The sequence below is a fragment of the Sceloporus occidentalis genome, unplaced genomic scaffold (genome assembly GCF_023333645.1).
Source record: "Sceloporus occidentalis isolate IW3139 unplaced genomic scaffold, rSceOcc1.0.p SCAF_11, whole genome shotgun sequence".
In the NCBI taxonomy this organism is placed as follows: domain Eukaryota; kingdom Metazoa; phylum Chordata; class Lepidosauria; order Squamata; family Phrynosomatidae; genus Sceloporus; species Sceloporus occidentalis.
The window spans coordinates 12,211,211-12,234,014 of NW_028316991.1; the positions used below are offsets into that span (position 1 = coordinate 12,211,211).

At 41.5% G+C, this 22,804-nt stretch overlaps 2 protein-coding genes across 2 annotated transcripts; one reads left to right on the plus strand and one right to left on the minus strand.

The window, feature by feature from the left end:
- Positions 1-1,057: 1,057 nt before the first annotated feature.
- LOC149305583 (2-iminobutanoate/2-iminopropanoate deaminase-like) lies at positions 1,058-9,652 on the minus strand. Its single transcript, XM_089477582.1, has 6 exons — positions 9,588-9,652; positions 5,834-5,939; positions 5,329-5,383; positions 4,374-4,442; positions 3,456-3,511; positions 1,058-1,126 (listed from the first exon to the last, which is right to left on the minus strand). Exons 1-6 carry the CDS (start codon positions 9,650-9,652, stop codon positions 1,058-1,060), a joined length of 420 nt encoding a protein of 139 aa, XP_089333708.1.
- Positions 9,653-10,527: 875 nt separating this feature from the next.
- Positions 10,528-22,191, plus strand: LOC149305584 (ribonucleases P/MRP protein subunit POP1-like). The gene is made up of 15 exons (XM_089477583.1): positions 10,528-10,630; positions 13,090-13,224; positions 13,635-13,810; positions 14,227-14,475; positions 15,027-15,114; positions 15,535-15,722; positions 16,527-16,780; positions 17,596-17,689; positions 18,106-18,211; positions 19,162-19,281; positions 19,685-19,800; positions 19,930-20,121; positions 20,402-20,556; positions 20,899-21,201; positions 21,531-22,191. Exons 1-15 carry the CDS (start codon positions 10,528-10,530, stop codon positions 22,189-22,191), a joined length of 2,940 nt encoding a protein of 979 aa, XP_089333709.1.
- The last annotated feature ends 613 nt before the right edge of the window (positions 22,192-22,804 follow it).

Sequence of the window (22,804 nt, forward strand, 5' to 3'; positions counted from 1 at the left end):
TATTTTATGGGGGTTTAATCTTTACAGATGGGGTGTCTGGGGTAAAATAAGAGAGCCACGTGGACTGATCCACATTTACATTTGTGTTCATCTGTTAAACATACATAATCCCAGGTTATAGCAGGCCTATCTAATCTTTTTACAGCTACCTCATCAGTTCTCTCATTTTAGGACAGTTACCTTTTAATAAGAAGGAAAAATTCAAGCCATTCTACTTACAGGTTAAAATAACATTTCTCTTCGATTCACCAGTTGGAATATATAGACGCTAAACTTTCATCAACTCCTTGTAAAGAGAAATCGAGATAACTGGTCCATCGGTCCAAGTTTGAATCTCACTATTAGAACAGAACCTAGTAATGACTCTTTACTGTTACTGCGCCTTGGGGAATGGGATGGGACCCACTGTGATTATCAGGCAGAGTGTCTGTAGAATGACACAGATGTCCAGACCTTGGGAAAGGTGTTGGAGCACAGAGGACTTGTTGCCTCCATCATTATTCTTCATCAAGAAGTGCAGTCTTTAAATGTTTAACTCAATGAATGTCAGGTTCTAGCAACATCACATGAAACAGTCACAGAAGGTCCAAACTACCTACCATAAACCCTTCCTTTACAGATTGCGGCAAGAAGATGCTCTATAATATCTAATTTGACAAATTATAAAGGATCGAAATATGCGATAAGGAAAGCATTGGATAGAAACATCTTGAATTCTTAAAGTTCATTACCATTCAATACCTGGAAGTATTAACCCGTGGGCACATTTCAGCCCGAGATAATGCAAAGTCTGTGTTTGCCAACTGGGTGCTTTGCGGTTTGCACTTCTAAGCTTTTGGATCTTCCTTAAAGTTTTATACAATGTTAATAAGTTCTACACACACAGCCTTCTACATTTACACATGTTATTGGTAGAACTTCCGAACACATTATATCAAGCACTTCCAAATAGGTTATGTTGGAGCATGTAAAATAGATTTATTGATCTTTTCCTAAAAAAGCAACAAAAAAATATATAGTGTTTCTTGGGCACAGTAAGCTGTTGAACAGGCTGCCCTTATAAAGCAGAGGAAATTTCAGTTATGGGTCCAACAACAGCCACAGCCTCAATCTCCACTCTCCCTCCCTGAAAATAAATATGTAATAAGATACAGTTACAATATTCATCCAAACAATAAAATACATTATAAAAAATACATTGTTTGGGGACATGCATTTACCCTATCTTTTATGGATTAAAGAGAGAGTAGCGGGGGACAACGAAAGTATGCCTGGAATCATTAAGTACATAAAGCAAGCTGCTCATATTATATATTCTGTATTTCTTAACATAGGGGTTATATAAATGCAGGGGCGTAACTAGACGCCTCAGGGCCCGGGTGCGAGAATCTGTTAAGGGCCCCCCCACCCCCTTACCCCCCCAAAAAAACATGATTTTTACCCAACAATTTTTTTTCAACAAATTCAATTTACATATTAAACAATATCTGTAAAAAAATCAAAGAAAAAGGGGCGGATGTACAAAGGGCATAATCCAGGGGTGTCCAAGTTTTTTCTGCAGTGGGCCACTTCATCAGAATTGTATACGTGCGCGGGCCGCACTCATTTTTCACTGAGAGAAAATATGGCCTTTAATGAAATATGCAGATTAAAATAAAGTAAAATGACACAAAACCTTTACTCTTCCTCTCACTGATTTCTGGGCCTTGAAAGTTTTGCGACTACAAATTCAGGATTCCCTAGATTTATTCTAGGGATGAACTAAAATGAAAATTCTGGACCAAAACATTCAGGGTTCACTTAGCCAAAACCGAAAATGACCCCCACCTTTAAAAATAATAATAAAAACTCACATGTTTAATAAAAGTAGGTAACACACAATTGGACAAAATTAGCAATATGACTTGGCATGATAGGAGTGTGATTGCTAACAGCAATCACACTCCTATCATACCCAGGCAACCAGTAAATGCTGGTACCTAGGCATGATGGGACTGTGCTCGCTGTGATTGCTGTTAGCAATCACAATCTTATCAGGCCAAGTCAGCCAGTACATGCTGGTACAGGGTAGCTGTAAGTGATGTGCAGACCCCATACTGCTGGCAGCATCACTACACAAGGGGGGCAGCTAGCTAGGTTTCAGCATGTACTGGCTGACTTGGCATGATAGGAGTGTGATTGCTAACAGTAGTCACAGTCCCATCATGCCTAGGTTCCAGCACTTACACATCCATCCAGTAAATGCTGGAACCTAGGCATGATGGGACTGTGATTGCTGTTAGCAATTACACTCCTATCATGCCAAGTCAGCCCATACACGCTGGTACAGGGTGGCTGTAAGTGATGTGCAGACCCCATACTGCTGGCAGCATCAATACACAAGGGGGGCAGCTAGCCAGGTTTCAGCATGCACTGGCTGACTTGGCATGATAGGAGTGTGATTGCTAACAGCAATCACAGTCCCATCATGCCTAGGTTCCAGCACTTACACATCCATCCAGTAAATGCTGGAACCTAGGCATTATGGGACTGTGATTGCTGTTAGCAATCACACTCCTATCATGCCAAGTCAGCCAGTACATGCTGGTACAGGGTGGCTGTAAGTGCAGACCCCATACTGCTGGCAGCATCACTACACAAGGGGGGCATCTGGCCAGGTTTCAGCATGTACTGGCTGACTTGGCATGATAGGAGTGTGATTGGTAACAGCAATCACAGTCCCATCATGCCTAGGTTCCAGCACTTACACATCCATGCTATCACACACACACACACACTCATTTATTCATATAATCATTCATTCACAGATTCATTCCCTCAATCACACACACTCATTCAAACACCCTCCCCACCCCCTTACCTGTACTGCAGCTGCTCGATGCCGCTCACAGACTTCAGCAGGGGGCGCGGCCTCCCTCTGCCTTCTCTGCTAAAGCACAGAGGAAGTAGGATGTCACGTGAACTCCGCTTCCTCTGTGCAGTCCAGAAGACCCTCCCACAAGTAAGTAGCAGGGCTTGAGGTGCGGCTCGCGTAAGATCGGTTGCCCTGGCTGCCGATCTTACGCGGGCCGCACCTCGAGGTCTCGCGGGCCGCATTTGGCCCGCGGGCCGCATGTTGGACGCCCCTGCCTTATTTAAAAAAAAATAAACTGAAAAAAGATTTCGGGCGGCCCCTTGGCTTGGGCCCCCCTGCCGCCGGGGCCCGGTCGCAGTCGCGACCCCTGCGACCCCGGTAGTTACGCCACTGTATAAATGTAATACTGCTGTATCAAACCAACTTTAACAATCACTTGAGTAGCTGGTCAGTGTATTGGACAATAGAAGAGCACCCAATCCCTTTAATCTGCCCATTCTTTGCAGTTCTCGGAAGTTAAAAAAATAAAATAATGATAACTAGCAATATATATAGACTGATATCCAAGACTGATAACTCTTGTGTAATAATTAGCACTTACTCTTGGTAGCGCAGCAACCTGATAAGCTGCCCTTGCTGGGTAACTATTTTTGAAAACTGTAGAAAAAAAGAAAAAAAAAAACCAGAAGAAAACAGGACAAAAAGTTGCAATATTAAATTACATTTAAAAAAAATAGGAACTGTGTTTAATAATATATATATAAATTAAAACTAATCCAGACTAATCAAAATATGCCTATGCGATTTTGAATACTTTGCGCTAATCTGATGTACGTGTCTGAATGGGTGTATTTTTATTACATCTTATTTCTAGATCATAGATTCCATGGCGCCACTTCGAAGAGAGGAGAATAAAAAAAATTTACAACAACAAGAATAAACCTTTTAATACAGAAGGGGAAGGGGACTCAGCTCTTGTAATCAGATGCTGGCTACAGGGGCTACCGGTTAAACGTCACACCATAAATTGGAAAATATGAAAGGTAGTATTCCTATAAATGTCATCGGTGTCGTCCCATAATCCTTTGGGGTAGCTGCCCCATTGCGGACGATGTTGTTCCTTACACTATATTATCGACGTATTCGACAGCCGATGGCAGAAATACATTTGGAATAACACCCTTCACTATATATACTCAGTCATACAGAATTAATACATGTTCTAGGTATCAAACTTTTAGAGCATTATTTCGCTGCTCGGCATGCATATTAAATTAACGAGAGCCATTTCTAATAAGTGTCAACATTGTTCATGATCCATTTTAGGATTCACGGGTATATAAACAACCCGACCCATCGACACGCTACAAAAACACACACAACCCTGATCAACACAAACCTATTTGAAAAACGGCCTCAGCATTCTGTATTAGATACACCATTAATCCACAGCTACGACGGTGGTTTGGGCGGTTCGGGATTGTTAGTAAATTCATGTTGTTAACAGTCAAGTACTTACATTGTTTGTAAATTTCATTCACGTCATTAAAGTCGTTGATGTCGGCCAACAGAACGGTTGTTTTCACAACTGAAAAAAATTCATAGTTGTTACCGGATTAATAACGCTCACTGTTTGGAAATACTGTCCTATCCCCGACTATGCGCAGCAACCCTACGCCCTCCCCCCCCCACCCTCCGCTGTCCTCTATGCTGAACGATGAGATATGGTGTCATATTCTGCTGCTGTTTTTGTAACCACGTTTTTGGACGCTGTTTTTCTTTTTAGAGGCAGTGAAGTCTGGACTTTGCTGGAGGAGGATTGGGAGCCTTCTGGCCCCTTCCTCTCTTTAAGAAGGCCAGCAAGGAGTCTCACTCTTCAGGGTGAGACTCAAGATCCGACCCTCCCATGGGGGGGGGGGTTGGAATTTGTCCGAGTTCTCCGAGAGGGAACTCGGTATCGTAGTCTGGCTTCTGCTGCTTTGTGCACAGCTGCGGCACCCAGGAGCACGCCCCTCGGGCCCAAAAAAAAAGGACTACATCTCCCATAATGCTCTTTCAGTGAAGGGGCTGACTGAGGAGTATGGGAGAGTGTAGTCCTGCAGCAGCTGGAGGGCCGCAGGTTGGACACCCCTGCTCTATAGGGTATATAGCCTGTTACAAGAAGATCTCTGATGTCGTCTTCCGGCCCATGTCCTCTACAAAGCCCCCCTCACCCACCACTGCAGCCCTCATGTCACCGGAGACAGTAGGAAGCGGAACTATAATAAGACTTCACAGAATGAGTGCGAAGTAATGGAGAAATAAGTCATATAACCCATTTTAATGTCCACATATAGACACGTGATAAAACCAGCAGGCTCCATCCCATTCCAGCTGGTCATAGCATCCCAGCTAAGGCGGCAGAGCCGGCCCTCGTCCGATGAACAGGAACCGGAAAAGAGAGACAAGTGTAAGTAAAAGCTAAGAGCGCTTACCATTATTATAATCGCATCCTGCGGCTTTCAGGATTTCGCCCATGTTTATCAAAGCCTGGGGGACACGGAAAACACCGTTACTGCCGAATTTACCGTACATTCTTATAACGACCAATCAGAAAAAAGATGGCACATTTATATCATCGACAATGAGGGATTTAAAACGTACATGAAAGAGTTGGGGACCACTAATGAACCTTGTGGGATTAGTTTATTAGTTACCAGTAACAGAGGAAGCAAACGGTAAAAATGTCCGAAAACAGAAAAGCTCAAGGGGCCATTTGGTGGACACTTCAGCATTACCCTATCTAAAGAAAAAGTCCAGAGACACATTTGTTGAATGGTTTACACGTGTGTGTTTGTGTGTGTTTGTGTGTGTGCGTGTGTGTCGCGGTTGAATCGACGCTTGTGGAACTTGTGAGCTACTTGTATGATGCTCGTCCTTGATGATTATTCACTGGACTCTAGAATAAACAGGACTCTATTTAATACAAAGATCCTCCACCTGCTTTGCCTCGTTCTTCACTCCTCCGGGCACAAGCTGTCCCGTCACAGGGTCCATACCCAGCTGCCCGGAGACATACATAGTCTTATCGACCACCACGGCTTGGCTGAAAAACACAGAGCGCAAAAATCACATCATAGAAAGGATTAGACTCCCGACCAACAGGTCCACGTGTGGGCACCAACACCTAGTGCCTGCGCGCCCAGCGAGAACGAGAACACGGCCCACCATCAATGCCTTCATCGACAGCTACAAGCTAAACAATGTTCATATGATGGAGGCGGTGGCTGCTATGGAAGCACTGAGAATCTGCGTGAGACGAGTCCCCTTAACGTATACGCTCCATACCAATATAATAAAGAACAGCTCCTCACTGCGTATAGAAGACCTCTCTCAATGTATGTAATTCTGGGGCTATACACACACACGTATATATACACATATATATATATATATATACACACACACACACACACGTGTATAGCCCCAGAATAGTGTTAACATTAAAAAGAACATTTTAACCTCCCTGTAGCTCATGTTATGAACACATGGGACCAGGCAGGACAAGCACCTCAAGTGACAATTGCATAACATGTTAACCCCTTCATGACATGGGTATTTCACACCTTAGCAATGTTTTTCTATGTGTTTAGTGCACCCACACAATTTTTTAAGGACATGTAAGGCTTTTGTTTTAAACAATGCATGCTATACTATTTATTAGCACTAAAATGTAATAAGTGGGGCAAAAACTCAACAAATGTTTTTTTTGCATTGTTTTCTTCCATTAAAAACAGTTTAATGTTCAGAAACCTCCCCCCTCACAGGTGTACCCCAAATACCTATGCTTTATTATCTTTTTCTGTACATACTATGCTATTATTATAAATAATATAAAATATTGGGTTGGGGACGATAATGTTGGTTTTTTTTTAATTTTATATTTTTTATAAAATTGGAAGACAGTAAAAACAAACAATAATGTAAAAAAAAAAAAAAAAAAAAAAAAGATAACCAACCAAATATCTTCAAATAAATGTTTGAAAAATAACATTAAAACACCGTAAGACATACTGACACAGAAGAAACTTAGGGCCCTGCTCCTATGAGCTTGCAGGTGTTTGGCAGGTTTTTTTTTTAACATTATTATACTTTTTAAAGTTTTTTTTTAAAAAGTTGCCATAGTAATGTTTGGGGCTGCAGACGCACAACTTTGTTTATAGCTTTTTAGTCGCAGTTAGTGACATGAAGCACAATGGCGGCCTATGTAGAAGAAGCATGACAACGATCCACTACATACAGCGAAGGGCTTTAAACATGCATGGTACAGGGATCAATCTATCCTGAATCAGAGTCTTTACCTGCCGTCATGTTTCTATAGGACACAGCAGAGATAGCGGCTTAAAAATGACATGGGGGTTATGTATGAAATGTTACACGGGTGCAAAGTATAAATGAGTGGGAATGGTTGCCATGGTGATAAGTCCATTCTTGTAAACGTTAACCGGAAAGGCTTTTTATAGATAACTGGTGTTTTATTAATATGTGACGTTTATTGTAATAATTACTGACGCCACAAGAACCCAAACTGGAGAGACTGGGAGGATGTGGGGGGGGGGGGGGCGCGGATGTTTTACTGGGCAGCTGTGATTGGACGACGCACTACAACTCCCCCTAGAGTTTCTTTTACCAATATAGACAGCGACAGGTTAAAGGTCGACGAGAGACACCGCGATGCAGCGACCCGGACACAAGAGACGCACCGCAGCCTGAAAGACGAGGAACGGAAGAATACTGCATACTCTGACCATTAAAAATGACATAAAAACCATTAAAGAATGACTTTTCCCATCGGGAATGGAATAGTGAAACGTTCTCAGTAGAGCTCCTGGATGAACGTCCTGTTGGGTTATTTGACGCGAGAAAAGAATCCAGCCATTTGTCATCAGAACCGAGGGGAATTTATGGCAAAGGATAGGATGACCCGGGCCTATGGACTTTACATGTGCCAGGGCCCATAGTCTGTAGGGAGGAGGCTGGCCCTCGGGCCCCTCCAGGAGCCCAGGGCACAGAGGCTTCAGCGACAACACGGATCTATCACGTTCTCATATGCTGCATGTTATAGTTCCAGAAGAGTAAATAATGATGTTTATAAACATTAATCAGTAAATTACAATTATTTTTATATCGGGAGCCGAGCTTGTATGTATAACACCAGAAGCAGCCATTGTAACGTCCGGTTATCGCCATCTGTCGTTTTTTTCTCCCCATTTGGTTATCTCTCCCCTTCTGATTTGTTTCGCCTGCCTTTGGAAAGGGGAAGGGAACGTCCCGGCAGGTTAATCGACTAGATCTCAGCTTCCCTAGACCTATAGTCTATACGTTTGAAACCAAACATGTCCAAAACCATTAAGATGATTAAAAAAAAAAAGAGGCACAAACTATAGACGTTTTAATCAATTTATGTAAAGTAAAAGCAGTGACAGCGACGGTCGTATTCAATAGAGAAGGGAAAGAATCACAGAGAAGCAATGCTTGGGGGCAGATGTGGTAGAACGAGAAAGAAGTACAGGTGGCACAGAGGGGTTTATTCAGGGGGAGAGCTGCAGCTTCATCTCACAGACTTCACTTTATTTAATGAAGGACCAACCCCAGTGACCTTCAGATAAGATTGTGAGATAGACAAGATAGTGAGATTGTTAAGAGCCCGTAATAAACTTATAATAAATAAGGAGACCATAATAAATCACATAATGAAAGAAATCCTACATCAAAAGTATAAATTTCCCCAACTGCTAACAGAGAAGACGTTAGAGCACAATGTTTAACTCACGCCATACACCGATGACACGGTCACACAACCTACACTTCACTTACACTGAAAGAAAGTTTCGTAAAGGATATTCCTACCTATACACGTTCTTCAGGACGGGAGCCGCGGGCGTGGAAATAACGCGTCTTAATGTAAAAGACATGATCCAGTGTAATGATCCTGGCCGTCTGATACACGCAGCGGCTACACTATAACCTTTGATACCTACTGACATAAACGGAGCCACCCAGGGAGTCCTCTGCCAACGGTCACTATGATCAGTACAAATAACACCATCCGGGAACTGTTTATAGGAAAAACAGTTACAGCTGCTTTGGGCACGCTAAAGAAATAATCACATGCGGTGCGTGTAAAACCTACACATCACGGCAAACCAAACCAACAAGAAACACGGGACACGGCAGCAGATAAGAACCATTCTGCTCGTCTGATCTGACCGTAATCAGTGCCTGGTCTCGTCTTAGATTCAGGGTAGCCATATGCCGATCCCATGGATGGTGTATATTTTCTCACTGTATTAGTCTCTACCGCTTTTGCTGGGAGACGGTTCCACGTAACTACCGTCCTTTGTAATTTAAGGATAACATTTTTTATTTCTGGTGTGAAATACATGTTACATACAGTATACCCTTAATTTATCCTGGAATCACTTTGAACACTACAATCAAACACAACAGTGAATTGCGTACAAAAACACAAACATTGTTATGTGCCATTAACCCTTCACAGTTTTGTCAGCAGATTAGCCATATCTAAAGACACGTGTTATGCAGGATTTTTTACCTTTTAATTCTATAAAAAACAAAGGCTACTTCAATGCAAGGGTTAATGTGCCCTTGTTAAAGAAACACACCTGCTGTAAGGAACTGTATAGGTGAATGTGTGTTAGCAATACAGGAAACAGTGAAAAGCGATGTTTACCTATATGGCCCAATTGCAGCTGGAGCTTTGGTGGTGGTGATTATTCTTCTGATGAGCGCTGCCATGTTGCTTATCGCTGGATGCCCCACAAGAGCTCCCTGCCTGCGATCTACTAACTTACCCACTAACACCGCATGCGCTGAAACCCCATGCGCATGCGCACACGTCAGCCCAGCGCTGCAAGAGGGGGTGGGTGTGTTCTGCTGTCACGGACGTCCGATCATACGCGCACAAAAAAATCCACCAATCAGAATCTGCGTGTGAGACCAAGAACGAGGCTTGGAACGCACTGCCCTTCTCCCACGTGTGAGCGCTGTGGATTGATGCTGCAGAGAGTGTGGGATGCAGATACAGTAGTGTCGTTTCTGCTTTCAGCAAACATCATAACGCAGGTAGGACGAGCTGTCACTTTTTGATGGTTCGCGGAGTACTCGTTATAGGCCGCGAGTCAAATACATTCTGACGAGACGATTTGTTAGAAGCCAACTGCTCTGCTTCACCCGGAAGTGATTTTTTTTTTATTGTTAAATGTTTGTATTTCGGCACTTCTGTAATGCAGGATTATAGGTTTTATTCCCACCATGTGCTTGTCGGCAATGATTACCGCACCGTCTGTAACAGCATTCTGTTTCTTGGTTTAACCCTTAATAAAAGTTATGGTGGGGTAAAGGCGATGGAAAACCCCTCCACTTAACATTAAGGGGGTGGCAGAGGCATTAATCACAAATCTGCACCTGCTAGACAGGCCCAGAGACTCCCTGTTACCATAGAAATCTTGTATTGCTGCCACCACTGCAAGGGATTCTGGGTAAGGGTGTGCACATTGATCCCCCTAAAATGTTTTTCATTTGCTTTATATGAGAAACTAAACTGAGCTAAAATGTTTCATTCATTTACTTTAGAGATGTCAACTGCTAAAGAAAAAAAATATGCTAAGCGGATGCGAAACCAGCCTTCCAGCGTGAGCCTGTCTGATTTTGGTTCTGGTCAGGGCGGCCGTCCTCCGAGCAATGGGGGACGTGGAAGCTTTCACTCGCATCGAGGTAATCCGACGTCCTAAATGGCTCTGTTACGGAGCTTCACGGCAAAACTACTTATATCTAAAGTAGAAGTTTTCAGTGTTAGCTGAAGCTTAAGGTTTTTTTTTCTTTAAAATACTAAATTAACTGACTCATCACATCGGAAACAAGAATTCTTTCTTCCTTTCTCTTTCTTCCTTTCTCTTTCTTCCTTTCTCTTTCTTCCTTTCTCTTTCTTCCTTTCTCTTTCTTCCTTTCTCTTTCTTCCTTTCTCTTTCTTCCCTGATCCACAAGCAAGAAATTCTAAACCTTCATATGCTTACCAACTGAATATATTTAAATTTGTTGTTGTTTGCACTTGTGTAAGTGACATGGTTACACATTGTCAGTGGAAATTATTTAGCTATAAGTATGATGATCTAACCTTGATGATTTTTTTTTTAATTTTTATTTTTTGGTCTGCTTTTCATTTGCATACGCAACATAAGTTGTAATGGAAAACCCCTCCGCTTAAAATGAAGGGCGTAGCAGAGGCATTGAACACTAATCTGCTGCTACCAGACAGGCCCAGCGACTCGCTGTTCCCGTAGAAATCTTGTATTGCTGCCACCACTATGAGGGATTTGGGGTAGGCGAGTGCACGTTAGGTTAACAATGACCACCTTTTTGCCTCTATATCCACTTAATACATGGACCCCTTTAAAGGCTGTGTTACAGTGGACAGAGGCTGTAGTACAAAGTGCATTTGCTTCACTGGATCCATGTATAAAGTTGTATAAAATGTTTATAGATATAAGCAGGGGAGGGCTGGCAGCCTAAGGCCTGGGGGGCAAGTCTAGTCAACTGGCCCGTTGCACCATCAAAGCGGCTGCGAGCGACATTGAAAGCGGCCGTCGTGCGGCAGTCACTCCACCAGCGCCTAATGAAATTAAAGTGGCCGGCGTGCACGCACCGCATGCCTCAGCTCTTCATCCCACCACTTTTAAGACGTGGGAAGAGGAGCTGAGGCATGGCCATTGGGTCTGACAGCCGCATGATGCAGGGGGGTACCTAGAGTATTTGGCACCTGTGGCAGACCCTGTATGTGGCACCCCCCCCACACACACACACACTTTAAAACTGCATAGTTTCTATGGTTAGGCAAACATTGACAGGGGTACAGCATATTTGTTATCATTATATGCTTAGGGATTATGCGGTACCACCGTCAATGTGTGCCTATGCATTGAGCCAGACACTGACAACCCCTATCACTATATACTAAGCCAAACATTGATGTGGTGTAGGCTTACCACTTTAGTGACTGGCATAGTATATAGTAGGGATGCACCGAAATGAAAATTCTGGACTGAAACTAAAAATTCAGCATTCGCTTGGCCAAAACTGAAAAAAAAAACAAAAAAAAACTTTAAAATACTTTATTAAAAGTAACACCAAAATTAGACAAAAAAAATCAACAACAATATTAACATATATATATATATACACACAAACACACATATATATATATAACAACAATCACAATCCTATCATGCCCAGGTTCTAGCATGTGCTGGCTGACTTAGCATGATAGGAGTGTGATTGCTGTTTGCAATTTTATATATATATATATATATATATATATATATATATATATATTAATACTGTCATTGAATTATTCTGTCCAATAAAAGTGTTAACACACCGAAGTTGGACCAAAAAATAATTTATAACAGCAATCACACTCCTATCATGCCTAGGCAGCCACTACATGCTGGAATCTGGGCATGAAAGGAATGTGATTACGGACTCCCTATGCCAAGCTATCCCCCAACACTTACACATCCATGCTATCTGAAACCCTCATTCACAAACATTCAGCATAACACCCATCACTCTCACACACTTACATTCAGCATAACACCCATCACTCTCACACACTTACATTCAGCATAACACCCATCACTCTCACACTCTTACATTCAGCATAACACCCATCACTCTCACACACTTACATTCAGCATAACACCCATCACTCTCACACACTTACATTCAGCATAACACCCATCACTCTCACACACTTACTAATCCACTCTTTCCTACCTTTTCTTCGTTCACTCTCACTTTTCCTCCTCCTCCTCTTCTTCTTCTTCCTGTCCTTCCGGTGCACTGAGCGCGGAAGACGGTGGGCGTGGCTTCAATGTTGTGCCGCGCGCATCGTTTCTGGAGGCGTGCCGGCATGGTGGCACCCCTCAGATGAGCGGCAGCCGGGGCGGACCGCCCCCCTCCCCCCCACGCCAGGTACGCATGACGGCCGCATTCAATCCTGCTCGCGGCCGCTTAGTTTTTAACTTTGCGGCCGCAGCCGCATTGAATGCTCGTCAGTCCGGCCCACCGGCCCGGATTTAGGGCGGCCTGGGGGGCAATTGCCCCCCTGCCCCCCGGCCCAGTCCGCCCCTGGATATAAGGTCAAAAAATATAATTTGCATCTTGTTCTTTTGTAGATAGCCGCCCTGGAACCTCTGGAGGGCAGCAGCAAAGGTTTCAAGGTCAATCTCCTGGTACCTATTTTCAGGCTACTGAAGGCAAAGGACGAGGAGGACCCCCTGATGCACATCTAGTTCCTAAATATATAACAGGTACTTGTGTCCTGTGGAGGCCCAAGAAGTCTCTGATGGGACAAGACTTAAAGAAATCCTTGCTTATCATGCAGACTGGCCTCACCTGTCAAACTCTTCACCTTTGTCTTAGACAGTCTAGTCAACCAAAACTATTAAATTATGTGTTCGTGGGAGCAGCCGTTGTATCTTCGTATTCTCAGGATTTCTTTTATTCCCTCATTATGTCACTTCTACCGTATTATCATTCTACAGCCCTTTTGCAGAGCACTTTTAATAAACTATCTTGTTAAGTGCTCTAACCCAATATTTGTGCAATAACCGCACTCTCCTGATGGCCCTCCAGTTATTATTGGACACGGATAGATTGCATGCATATTTTTTTGTCTTCTGTATCTCATTGAATAATAACCACATGTTTATTCCTACAGCAACAATGTTTGCCCAGGCCCGTGCTGCAGAAATCAATGCGATGGCTAAAGCTGTGTCCCAGAAAACTTCCAACTGCTTAGTATTTCAGTCTTTACCCAGACACATGCGCAGAAGGGCCATGGGTTACGACATAAAACGATTACCAAGACGACTGCGAGAGATTGCTAAAAAGGAGGTAACTATTTGTGCATAATACACTTTTGTATGCAAAAAATATGTTAAGCCAATAGACCTTTTTTTAGGTTTTGTTTGTTTATCTGAAAGTTTAATCGCATAAGAAAAAAAGTTGTTTTGGTGCCTGCTTTTGTCACATGGCTAGTAATTGTTCCCAGAAAAAAACTATTCAGCCGGATTTTCACCCTATTAAATAATGTGTTTTTTGGAAGGGTATTGACGCTTGGCAATATGAAGAATGCTGTTTTTAATACTGCAATAGGTTACGAAAATGTTGCATTCGGTATATAAGGTGGAACACACTGCAGTGACACCTAGTTCTCACCTTTAGACTTGATTTGCCCATTAGGCTGATTATCGCATCCATTGTGCCAACTGGGGACCAAGAAGGTTAATTTTAGTGTATCTTCTATACAGATGGACAAATCTGTGCATCAGAAAAAGGAACAGTCAAAGAGCAAGTGCCGCAAAGCAAAAAGACGGCATGGAAACCTGCAGATGGAGTTTAACCGAAGGCAGAGGAAAAACATTTGGCTGGAAACCCACATATGGCACACAAAGCGGTTTCACATGCTTAAGAAATGGGGGTACTGTCTGCCAGACAGACCGACCATGAAGAGTTACCGGACTTGTTACAGAGCAATGACAAGTAATTGCCTTTTACAGGTATCTTTGATCACCTCTATGTATATATAAATATTATATAATGTTATATAATTCATGAAGGGGCAACGGATGGAATTCTGTCACCACCCATCTGTGACCGTCTAACATGCTGTCAAGCTAAGTAGGATGGTGCCGTTTGACTCATGGGCAAAGATTCCTACAGAAACGCTCCAAAGTCTTCCCAAAGGAGTGGAAGCTGTTATAGCTTTAAAGGGGGACCAACTACATATTACTGTCTATGTATTTAGAATGTGATGTCATAAAAGTCCCTGTGTGTGTAATGATCAAGTGTCCCAATACTTTTGTCCATATAGTGTGTGTGTTCTTTGAACTGACTGAATACAAGGTCTGGAAATGAAAGAAAATGGAAGCTTGACTGTAAATCAGAGGCACAGGGAATGCTGAGAATTGTATAATGGTGAAAAATTCTTTGGTGTTAGCATAATAAATGACACAAGAAAATAGCCTTTAGGCTACTTTAGTGTTGTTTTCTGGCTTTAGCCTCATTGATGAAGGTCGCTGGCCTCGTATAACTCTCTGTGTGTTTGTAGGATTTATCTTATCTCTGCTGTCTCGAGTTGATTGGTGAGGAAGAGGAGCTCTTGAAGTCGTTGTCCAGACTCTGCAGCACAGACACAGGTAACATTGTTAAAACACCATTACTGAGCCACCCACATCTGATTTATTTAAATGTGCTTTTATTATAATTGATGATTTATCGTGTCTTATTGGGTCCTAAAGGGTTGGGAGTAATTTACAAAACCAACTAGGACAAGATAAGAGATTTTATAGTAGTGTTCCAGAGCACGCATTAAATGGGGTCCTGCACATTTTGCTGATAATCATGATTTACATATTTTAGGGTTTCCCGTTGTTTTAAACACTAGAAGCTAGGTGCTTCCCGCAAGGGTGTTCATATAAACTACTCTAAATAGACACCAGCTGTTTCACCTTTAGTAGTTATACCTCTAGAGCTTCTGGGGACAACATGCCCTAGGAAAATAGAAAAAAAAAAAACCTAGCTCTATTGCTGATGATTGCTTTTCTTTACTTTTCCAGGTCCCTCCTTTGCTGCAGCCCAGTGTCTGTCTGGAAGACGCCAGGGTTCCCTGGTCCTTTACAAAGCGGATAAATACCCCGAGGAAGCGCTGGCCCCGGTTACTTTTATCTGGAAGCCAAACTGTGCTCCTGTGCAACCATCTAGCAAAAGGCAGTTGTGGATTTGGACCCATCCTGCCTTCAAAAAGGTACTAATAATTACGAACCAGTAATTCAGGCGACACAATGCATTCTCTTCAACATGTATATTTATTTAAATGGATGTTTTCCACCTACCTCTCTGACATTTAAAAATGTTTTTACAAAGCTAAACAATTTTAGACAGTGTTACGAGGATGTTTTGTAACATTTGCATTGTTTATGGTATTTTAATATAAATTCACACTGCCGGTTTTCCTTAATGAGACATTGTTATGTTAAATGTTATGAAGTACTCTTTGATGTATAAGTAAGGTGTGGTAGTTCCTGTATTTTGGGGTCTATTCACATATGGGATTGTTCTGCTTTGTTTCGCTATACATTATGAAAGTCCAAGCTCTGCGAGATGAAGAGCCTGGCTGGCCCGGTGAAGCTTGGAGAGGAGATGCGATAGAAACATTTACCTTCTTACTGGGATTTGACAAAGTAACAGGAGGAAGTTTATTTCAAAGGAGGAGAAATGTTAGAACAAGAGGACAGAGGTTTAGATGTAATGTAAGGAAGTATTACTTTACTAAGAGGGTGGTAGATAAATGGAACGACTTCCCATCGTGAGTGGTAGAGGTTAATACTGTGTAAGGGAAATCAAACCTGCTTGGGGAGAGGCATAAAGGTATCCTGAATCTAAGACCTCATCAATCATGATTACGACCGCACGCTAGATGGGCCGAATGGTTCTTCTATGTTTCTATATCCGTTTTCTCTTTAGCGAATAAGCCCTTTGATTGCATGTATTGTGGATACTTCTATATATGCTAATGTGAGACCTTTTTTTAATTTTTTTTATTTATAAGGATATATTGAAAGAACTCCAAAATGTTTTCTGCTGTGAGGAAATGCCAGACAATGCTGTCTGCAAACCAGAGCCGGCCCAGGTTCTTCAACAGGAAGAAAAGCAAGCGGTTGTTGAAAGCCCTGGCAAAAAAAGAAAAAGGCAAGACAAAGACGGGGAAAAGGCTGTACCTGTGAAAAAGATTGTCGGTGACGGAACAAGGGATTCTATCGATCCTTATCAATGGACATCAAAACAAGCCTCGGTTACCATTCGGTACGTGTCACGTTGCTTGCCTTTTTAAATTGCCCGCTTTGTTATTAATCCACACAAAACCACTTTGTTCTTCAAATAACACTGGTCTTCAAAAAATAAATATAAAAAGAGTATGTCAATAGGTACATGACTTAAAACAAAAGGAAATCCAGTTGTGAATGAGAGATTTAAAAAAAAAAAAAAAAAAAGGGCCGGTATTTGTCATTCATTTGCTTTTATTTAGCTGGCTGTACTGTACCAAGCACGAACTGACACTCGCATAAGCCAGTGTATATAATGCTAAGGAACTCGGTACAAATTAGATTCAAATCTATCTGCAATAGCCATATAAATTTTAGAAAGGCAAAATGTCATGCCTAAATAAAGGAATCGGCAACATGGTACGCTCTTCAAATTAGTGAAAGTTGCTTTAATGTTATAGCATATCACAGCTGTGCGTATGATATATTGAAGAACATTCAAACAACTTTGATTTGAAGATGAAGTGCCTTTTATATGGAGATATATATATATATACTGTAGATACAAATGTATCGGATACGTGCGAGTGGCAGTTTGTTTATTTTTTTGCGTTTTGTGGAACTCTGTTGAACTTTATTACTTTGCATTATTTACACTAAATAGTGCTCAATGATCTACGTTTTGATTATTGAAATATATCAAGCACCGCTGCCAAACTTTGCATCAGAATCGTTTTATATACAGAAACTCCCTTAATACCTTCTTTTCTTGGTTGATAATATAGCATTGTATTATAGTAATATTTAAATGTAGGGTTTATGCATATTGCATTAACATTTTACTCTCCGTTCTAGTGATTTGACTATGGAAATTGTTCGTTATCGGCTGGTCGGGCCTCTTTCACACTGTGTGCTCACTGAAGCTCTGCGGGCTGCTCCACTTCATAAAGTATAGTTTTCCAGCCTTTCTACGTTTCCGTTTTGTCTATCCATAGTTGTGTGGTTTTTGGGGACCCACTCGGTTCTGTTCCTGATTTTAGACCAAGATAAACTTTTAAGCTGCTTAAGTAAACTTGGTGCCATAAAAAAAAAAAAACCAATGGGGATCTTTAATTTTGTAGACCAGATAAGTATTGAAGAAACAAAAAAAAATCTGCTTGTGTGTCTGACTCCCATCCTACAGCCGTGTACAGCTGAATAGTGTTGAATATGTCTTGCCATTTTGGGGTAACATATGTAAATCCTTGTCCCTGCTGTCCTATGAAGATGAAGTTAATCAATCTGAATAATTTTGGTTTTACATTCTTCTTGAGCGTTTAGTGACTTTGTACCGGATAATGTTTAATATGCTGATTTTATTCTTAGGCTGCAGAGAATCCCGGACCGCACAGCTGGTGGGCGAGTTACTGCACGGATCCAGATAATGTAAATCTTCACAGCCGCCAGGAATCCCTCTTCCAGTTGCTGCAAGGTACGTAATGAGTTGAATGCCACATAAATTCAGCCGCCTTGTGTTCACTAAGGAAAATATGATGATACCCAGAATCCAGTAAATTCTATGCAGTGCTTTCTAATCAAAGAAAAGCTTGGTTCAGCTCTAGTGGGTGACCATCAATTTTTATGTCAATTACTATATTGGCAGTTTTTAAAACTCTCACGCAATCACTCGGTGCCAGTGATTCTTGAAGCAGGTGAGTTGATCAGTAACTTGGTAAATGATTGCTACACTTATATACTGACCCTGGCTTCTTAAGGATTTTTCTGTGACTGTTGAACCCTCTTAGAAAACCGAATGTGCAATCTGATGAATGAATACTTTTACAGTCTATTGTAGTTAAATGACACTTTACATGTTCTAGTGTAACGTGTATGTGTTCAAAAAGTTATACTGTGTGTTTAGGTCGATTACTCTCTACCGAGAGGTCTTGCCACCTGTGATAAATCTACATTCTGAAGGCTACCTGCCATTGTTTTGACGCCAGTACAAGAATTTACAGCTTGAACATTTCTGTTATCTACCGTTTTTGCTTGATTATAAGACGCAAATTCAATGGCAGTGCGGCTGTTCCCCAGCTCTGAGTGTAAAAAAAATTTTTTTTTTTTTTATATTTTTCAGATTACTTTTTTTTTTCTTCTGAAAACAAACCTTGTTCGATAATTAAATATTTGGCGTTATGTGAAATGTGTAGCTTTTAAGAGAATTGTCACACTGGTTACTGGGCTTCGTGGGCAGCCGCTGCTGAATACATTATATGCAAATATGTTAACTGATTGATTTCTTTGCAAAATATAACTTTTTAAATCTCTGCTATCCAGTTGGCCTGGCTAGGGTGTTGCATGGCTCTGGAACCAACACAGGCCTGCTTTGGAATCTGTAGATAATCTGTTTCAGACGCACAATTTCATGTTTATTTTATTAAGGACTGGAAGATCCAGCACAAGTTCCACCCGGAACCATTCTTGGCCTTACGTTGGGAGATCCACGGCTAAACTTACCGAAAAAGAAGACAAAGGCTGTGCCAAATCTAGAAAAATATGAAGGTGAACATAATGTCGTTTCTTTCTAGCTGATCTGGTGTTTGGGGATGGATTAGGTTTATCCACTGCTGGCCTTGTGCTCAATGGGAGCCTCTGTCTTGCAATACAGATGATCCAGGTTCAAATCCTGGGGAGGCCAACGAAGCGATAAAAACTGCAATATATAGATGAATGTCGTTGTTGCATGAATTTGTTTTGCTGATGAGCATTGCCTGATACTTGCTAAGTACTGTAAATGCAGATACACCTTTTTAATAAAGACGCTTTCAGCCTTTTGTAACAGTCTTGAGACTTCTGTGACTATTTTGAATGAGTAATAAGAGGGCTTTTTTAAATCTATTTATTAAACCCTTTTACTATACAAAATACTTCTGCTCTTTTTTTTTTTTTTTTTCTCTTTCTACAGACAGGGATCAAACCAAACTGTTGCGGTCCAACGGGGTTCCGGTAGAATGTGCAGATAGCCTTATCTGGTCATCTGAAATCCGTTCAAAGACAACCGAGAACAAAATCTCAGAACAGGTAAACCGAAGAGCCTCTTGGTGGGCTTGTCTCACATGGCATCTTAGGTGGCGAATCTGTAGCTAAGATATAATGTATTATTGATCTGCTATATCTAAAGAAAGTTTATATATTTTTATTTATGTGCAGGAATTTAATCGTTTACGCGGTGAGCTGCTTGTACCTGGCTCACAACTTGATCTGGGAGATGGTGAATCAAAGATCCCAGTCCTTTTGATTCAGCAGCCTGGAAAAGTCACTGGCACTGAACGACCAGGCTGGGGCAGCGGCTGGGACATCTGCCTACCTAAAGGATGGGGCATGGCCTTCTGGATCCCTTTTGTAAGTTGATATACATGTATTTTTTTATGATGGTAATTATGTAATGTACACGGACCATGAAAAGACCGTGATCATGGCATCCGGAGTGTACCTGGATAAACCTTCTCCCCTTACCAGGGGGAGGCACCAGCTGGCTGTCCATGCCAACATGTAATATCACGGTAATATCAGATGCTTATTTCATTAGCATTATATCTGTGTCCCCCCTCCCTGCATTGAATCACTTGAGTACATGCACACTCATTCGTTCTCTCTCTCTCTCTCTCCAAATCCTGGACAGATATACAGAGGGGTCCGTGTTGGCGGTTTACAGCAAAGTTTGCAGCATTCTCAGTTTATGGCAGCTCCGTATGTTCCGGGAGACTTTGTTGACTGCCCGGCTGGACATCAGTCTGCGAAAGATACAGAGATTTCTCTGCTAGATAAATACAAAAGGTAAAATCTGATCTTCAAGCTGATTTTGTTCTCGCTTGGGAGATGGAAAGAGATTAGTTTTTAACCCCTTAATGACAAAGCCCGTACATGTACGGGCTTAAAATGCATTGTTTTCGATGGGTTTTGGGACCGCCCATTTTCCTTAAGGGGTTAATTGAGCAGATTTGATAGCCTTTTATTTTTGATATAGTATATTTATTTTAAACATAAATCTATAATAGGAGAATGCTTTGCAGTGCAACCTAATGGCTATTACCCAAAGTTCTAGATAAACTTTGTTATTGTTTGCCTAAATGCTCTCCTTCTCTACAATAACAAGGAATTGTTCTGTTACAATGCTAGACGACCACCAGCTAAGAGAACAAACTTTATCAAGCATGGTATTCTTGCGCCTTTCCGATGTCCCTGGGAACAGCTAACAAGAGAGTGGGAGATTCAGACCAGGATTAGCAAGGAGGAACCTCCTGCATTTGAGGGTCAGGAACAAGTGGAAACGAAGGGAACGGATATCGAAATCTCAGAAATGATTCATGTTGCACCCACAGAAGATGTAAAACTTGAAATCTGTTCCCCCCCCGCCACCAACAACGAGTCAAAAGACACAGCAGACAAGGAGGACCGTGAGATTACCTACTCTGTATTAAGGTCTGGTTTGACATAAATATATGTATCTGTGGAATAATTTACAGTAGAAAAAGGATTTCAGAGCATGTAAAGACTGAATCTGTTTGCTTTGTGGTTTTGCTCATTGAGTTCCACACAAAAAAAGTCTATCAATATTTTGGCCAATGTTGTTGGGCAACGATACACTCCAATAATACTTTATGGGGATGACCAAAAAAGGTTTGAGTGGATGCCCTTCATTCATTCATTCATTGTGTTTGTGAACTTCACGTGCAAATGAATTATATTCTGGGTCAGATTTGTGTCATGGTGCCATAACTTTTCTAACAAATGTTTGTGGTCTGTTTTAGGAACAAGAGGACTCTAAGGCAGCTCTCTGTCTGTTGTCTTCCCTGTCGTGGGCGTCCAAGAGCTCACCAGCTTTCAAAATCCACACCCCAAGATCTACCTGATGTAATAAACCTAGTTCCCAGGGATGTTCCAAGATTGCTAGTGTGGGTCAGATTGTCCATGTTGAGCAAAGGTAGTCCAGAACTCCATGCGGTCGTCTGCATTCCATCTAGCCAGGATTTTCTGGAGCTAAACAACAAATCTTTCCCGGGCCCCCAAGAGCCTAAGCACAGTGATACTTTTAAGAAAAAAGTGCTCAAATGTCAAAAGGATAAAAAGAAAGAGAAGACCAAAAAGAAAAATGACCCTTCAACAACCAAAGATGACCTTGCAGAAAACATACCGGGCGAGCAACTCTCACAAAGAGATGAACTGACATTTGGTTTGTGGCCCCAGCCTTTGCCCGAGCTTAGCACACACTGTAACCGACATCTTATTGGGTTCGTAACACAAGGGAACTTTTCTATGGCTGCTGGCTGTGGTGAAGCATTAGGATTTGTGTGCGTTTCAGGCCTTACACATATGTTATCGAGCCAACCTGCAGACAAGAAGGGATTTGTATTGATTAGAAATCCATCCTCCCTTCAATATCGGTTTGCCAAATTATTTATCGATGTGTAACGATCACCATTTTACTGGACCACGACGGGAAATAAAGTCCTGAGTGATGCTTTGAGTCACGCAAGTGCTGTTAAAGTCTCTAAATAGGTTGGGTATACTGGTTTCTTCCCACAGTAACTGGGGTGCTAGGTAGCCCAGTCTTAAACATATTTAAGGAGACATTTTTTTTTCTCCTGATCCTTGTTAAACTAAATGTAATTTCACACAATGTTAGTCATTTATGTTCTTTAATTGTTCTCAAAAATGGATTTGGCAATAAAGCCTTTTACCATTATTTTTCTTTACATTTAACTCTGTTGGGAATAAATATATGAATTACTGCATTTGTAGACTCTTAATTTGGAATTTCTCATAATGGTTTGTTGAAGAGTGAGGGATGCATAGATTTCCACATCCCCACGCCAACATATATAAATAACACCATGAATTTGTTATATTCTTCTGTAAACAGTGAAATTACAAGCCCCTTTTTGTACCGCAATATTAGAATATAAATAACTATTTAAATTGTATTGTAAGGGTTTTTTTCAATGTTGGAGGAGCCGTGAGGGTAGAGTTTTTGAAGGCAGTCAATTTTACTTGAAGGTGTTCATTGAATCATATATATTTTTAA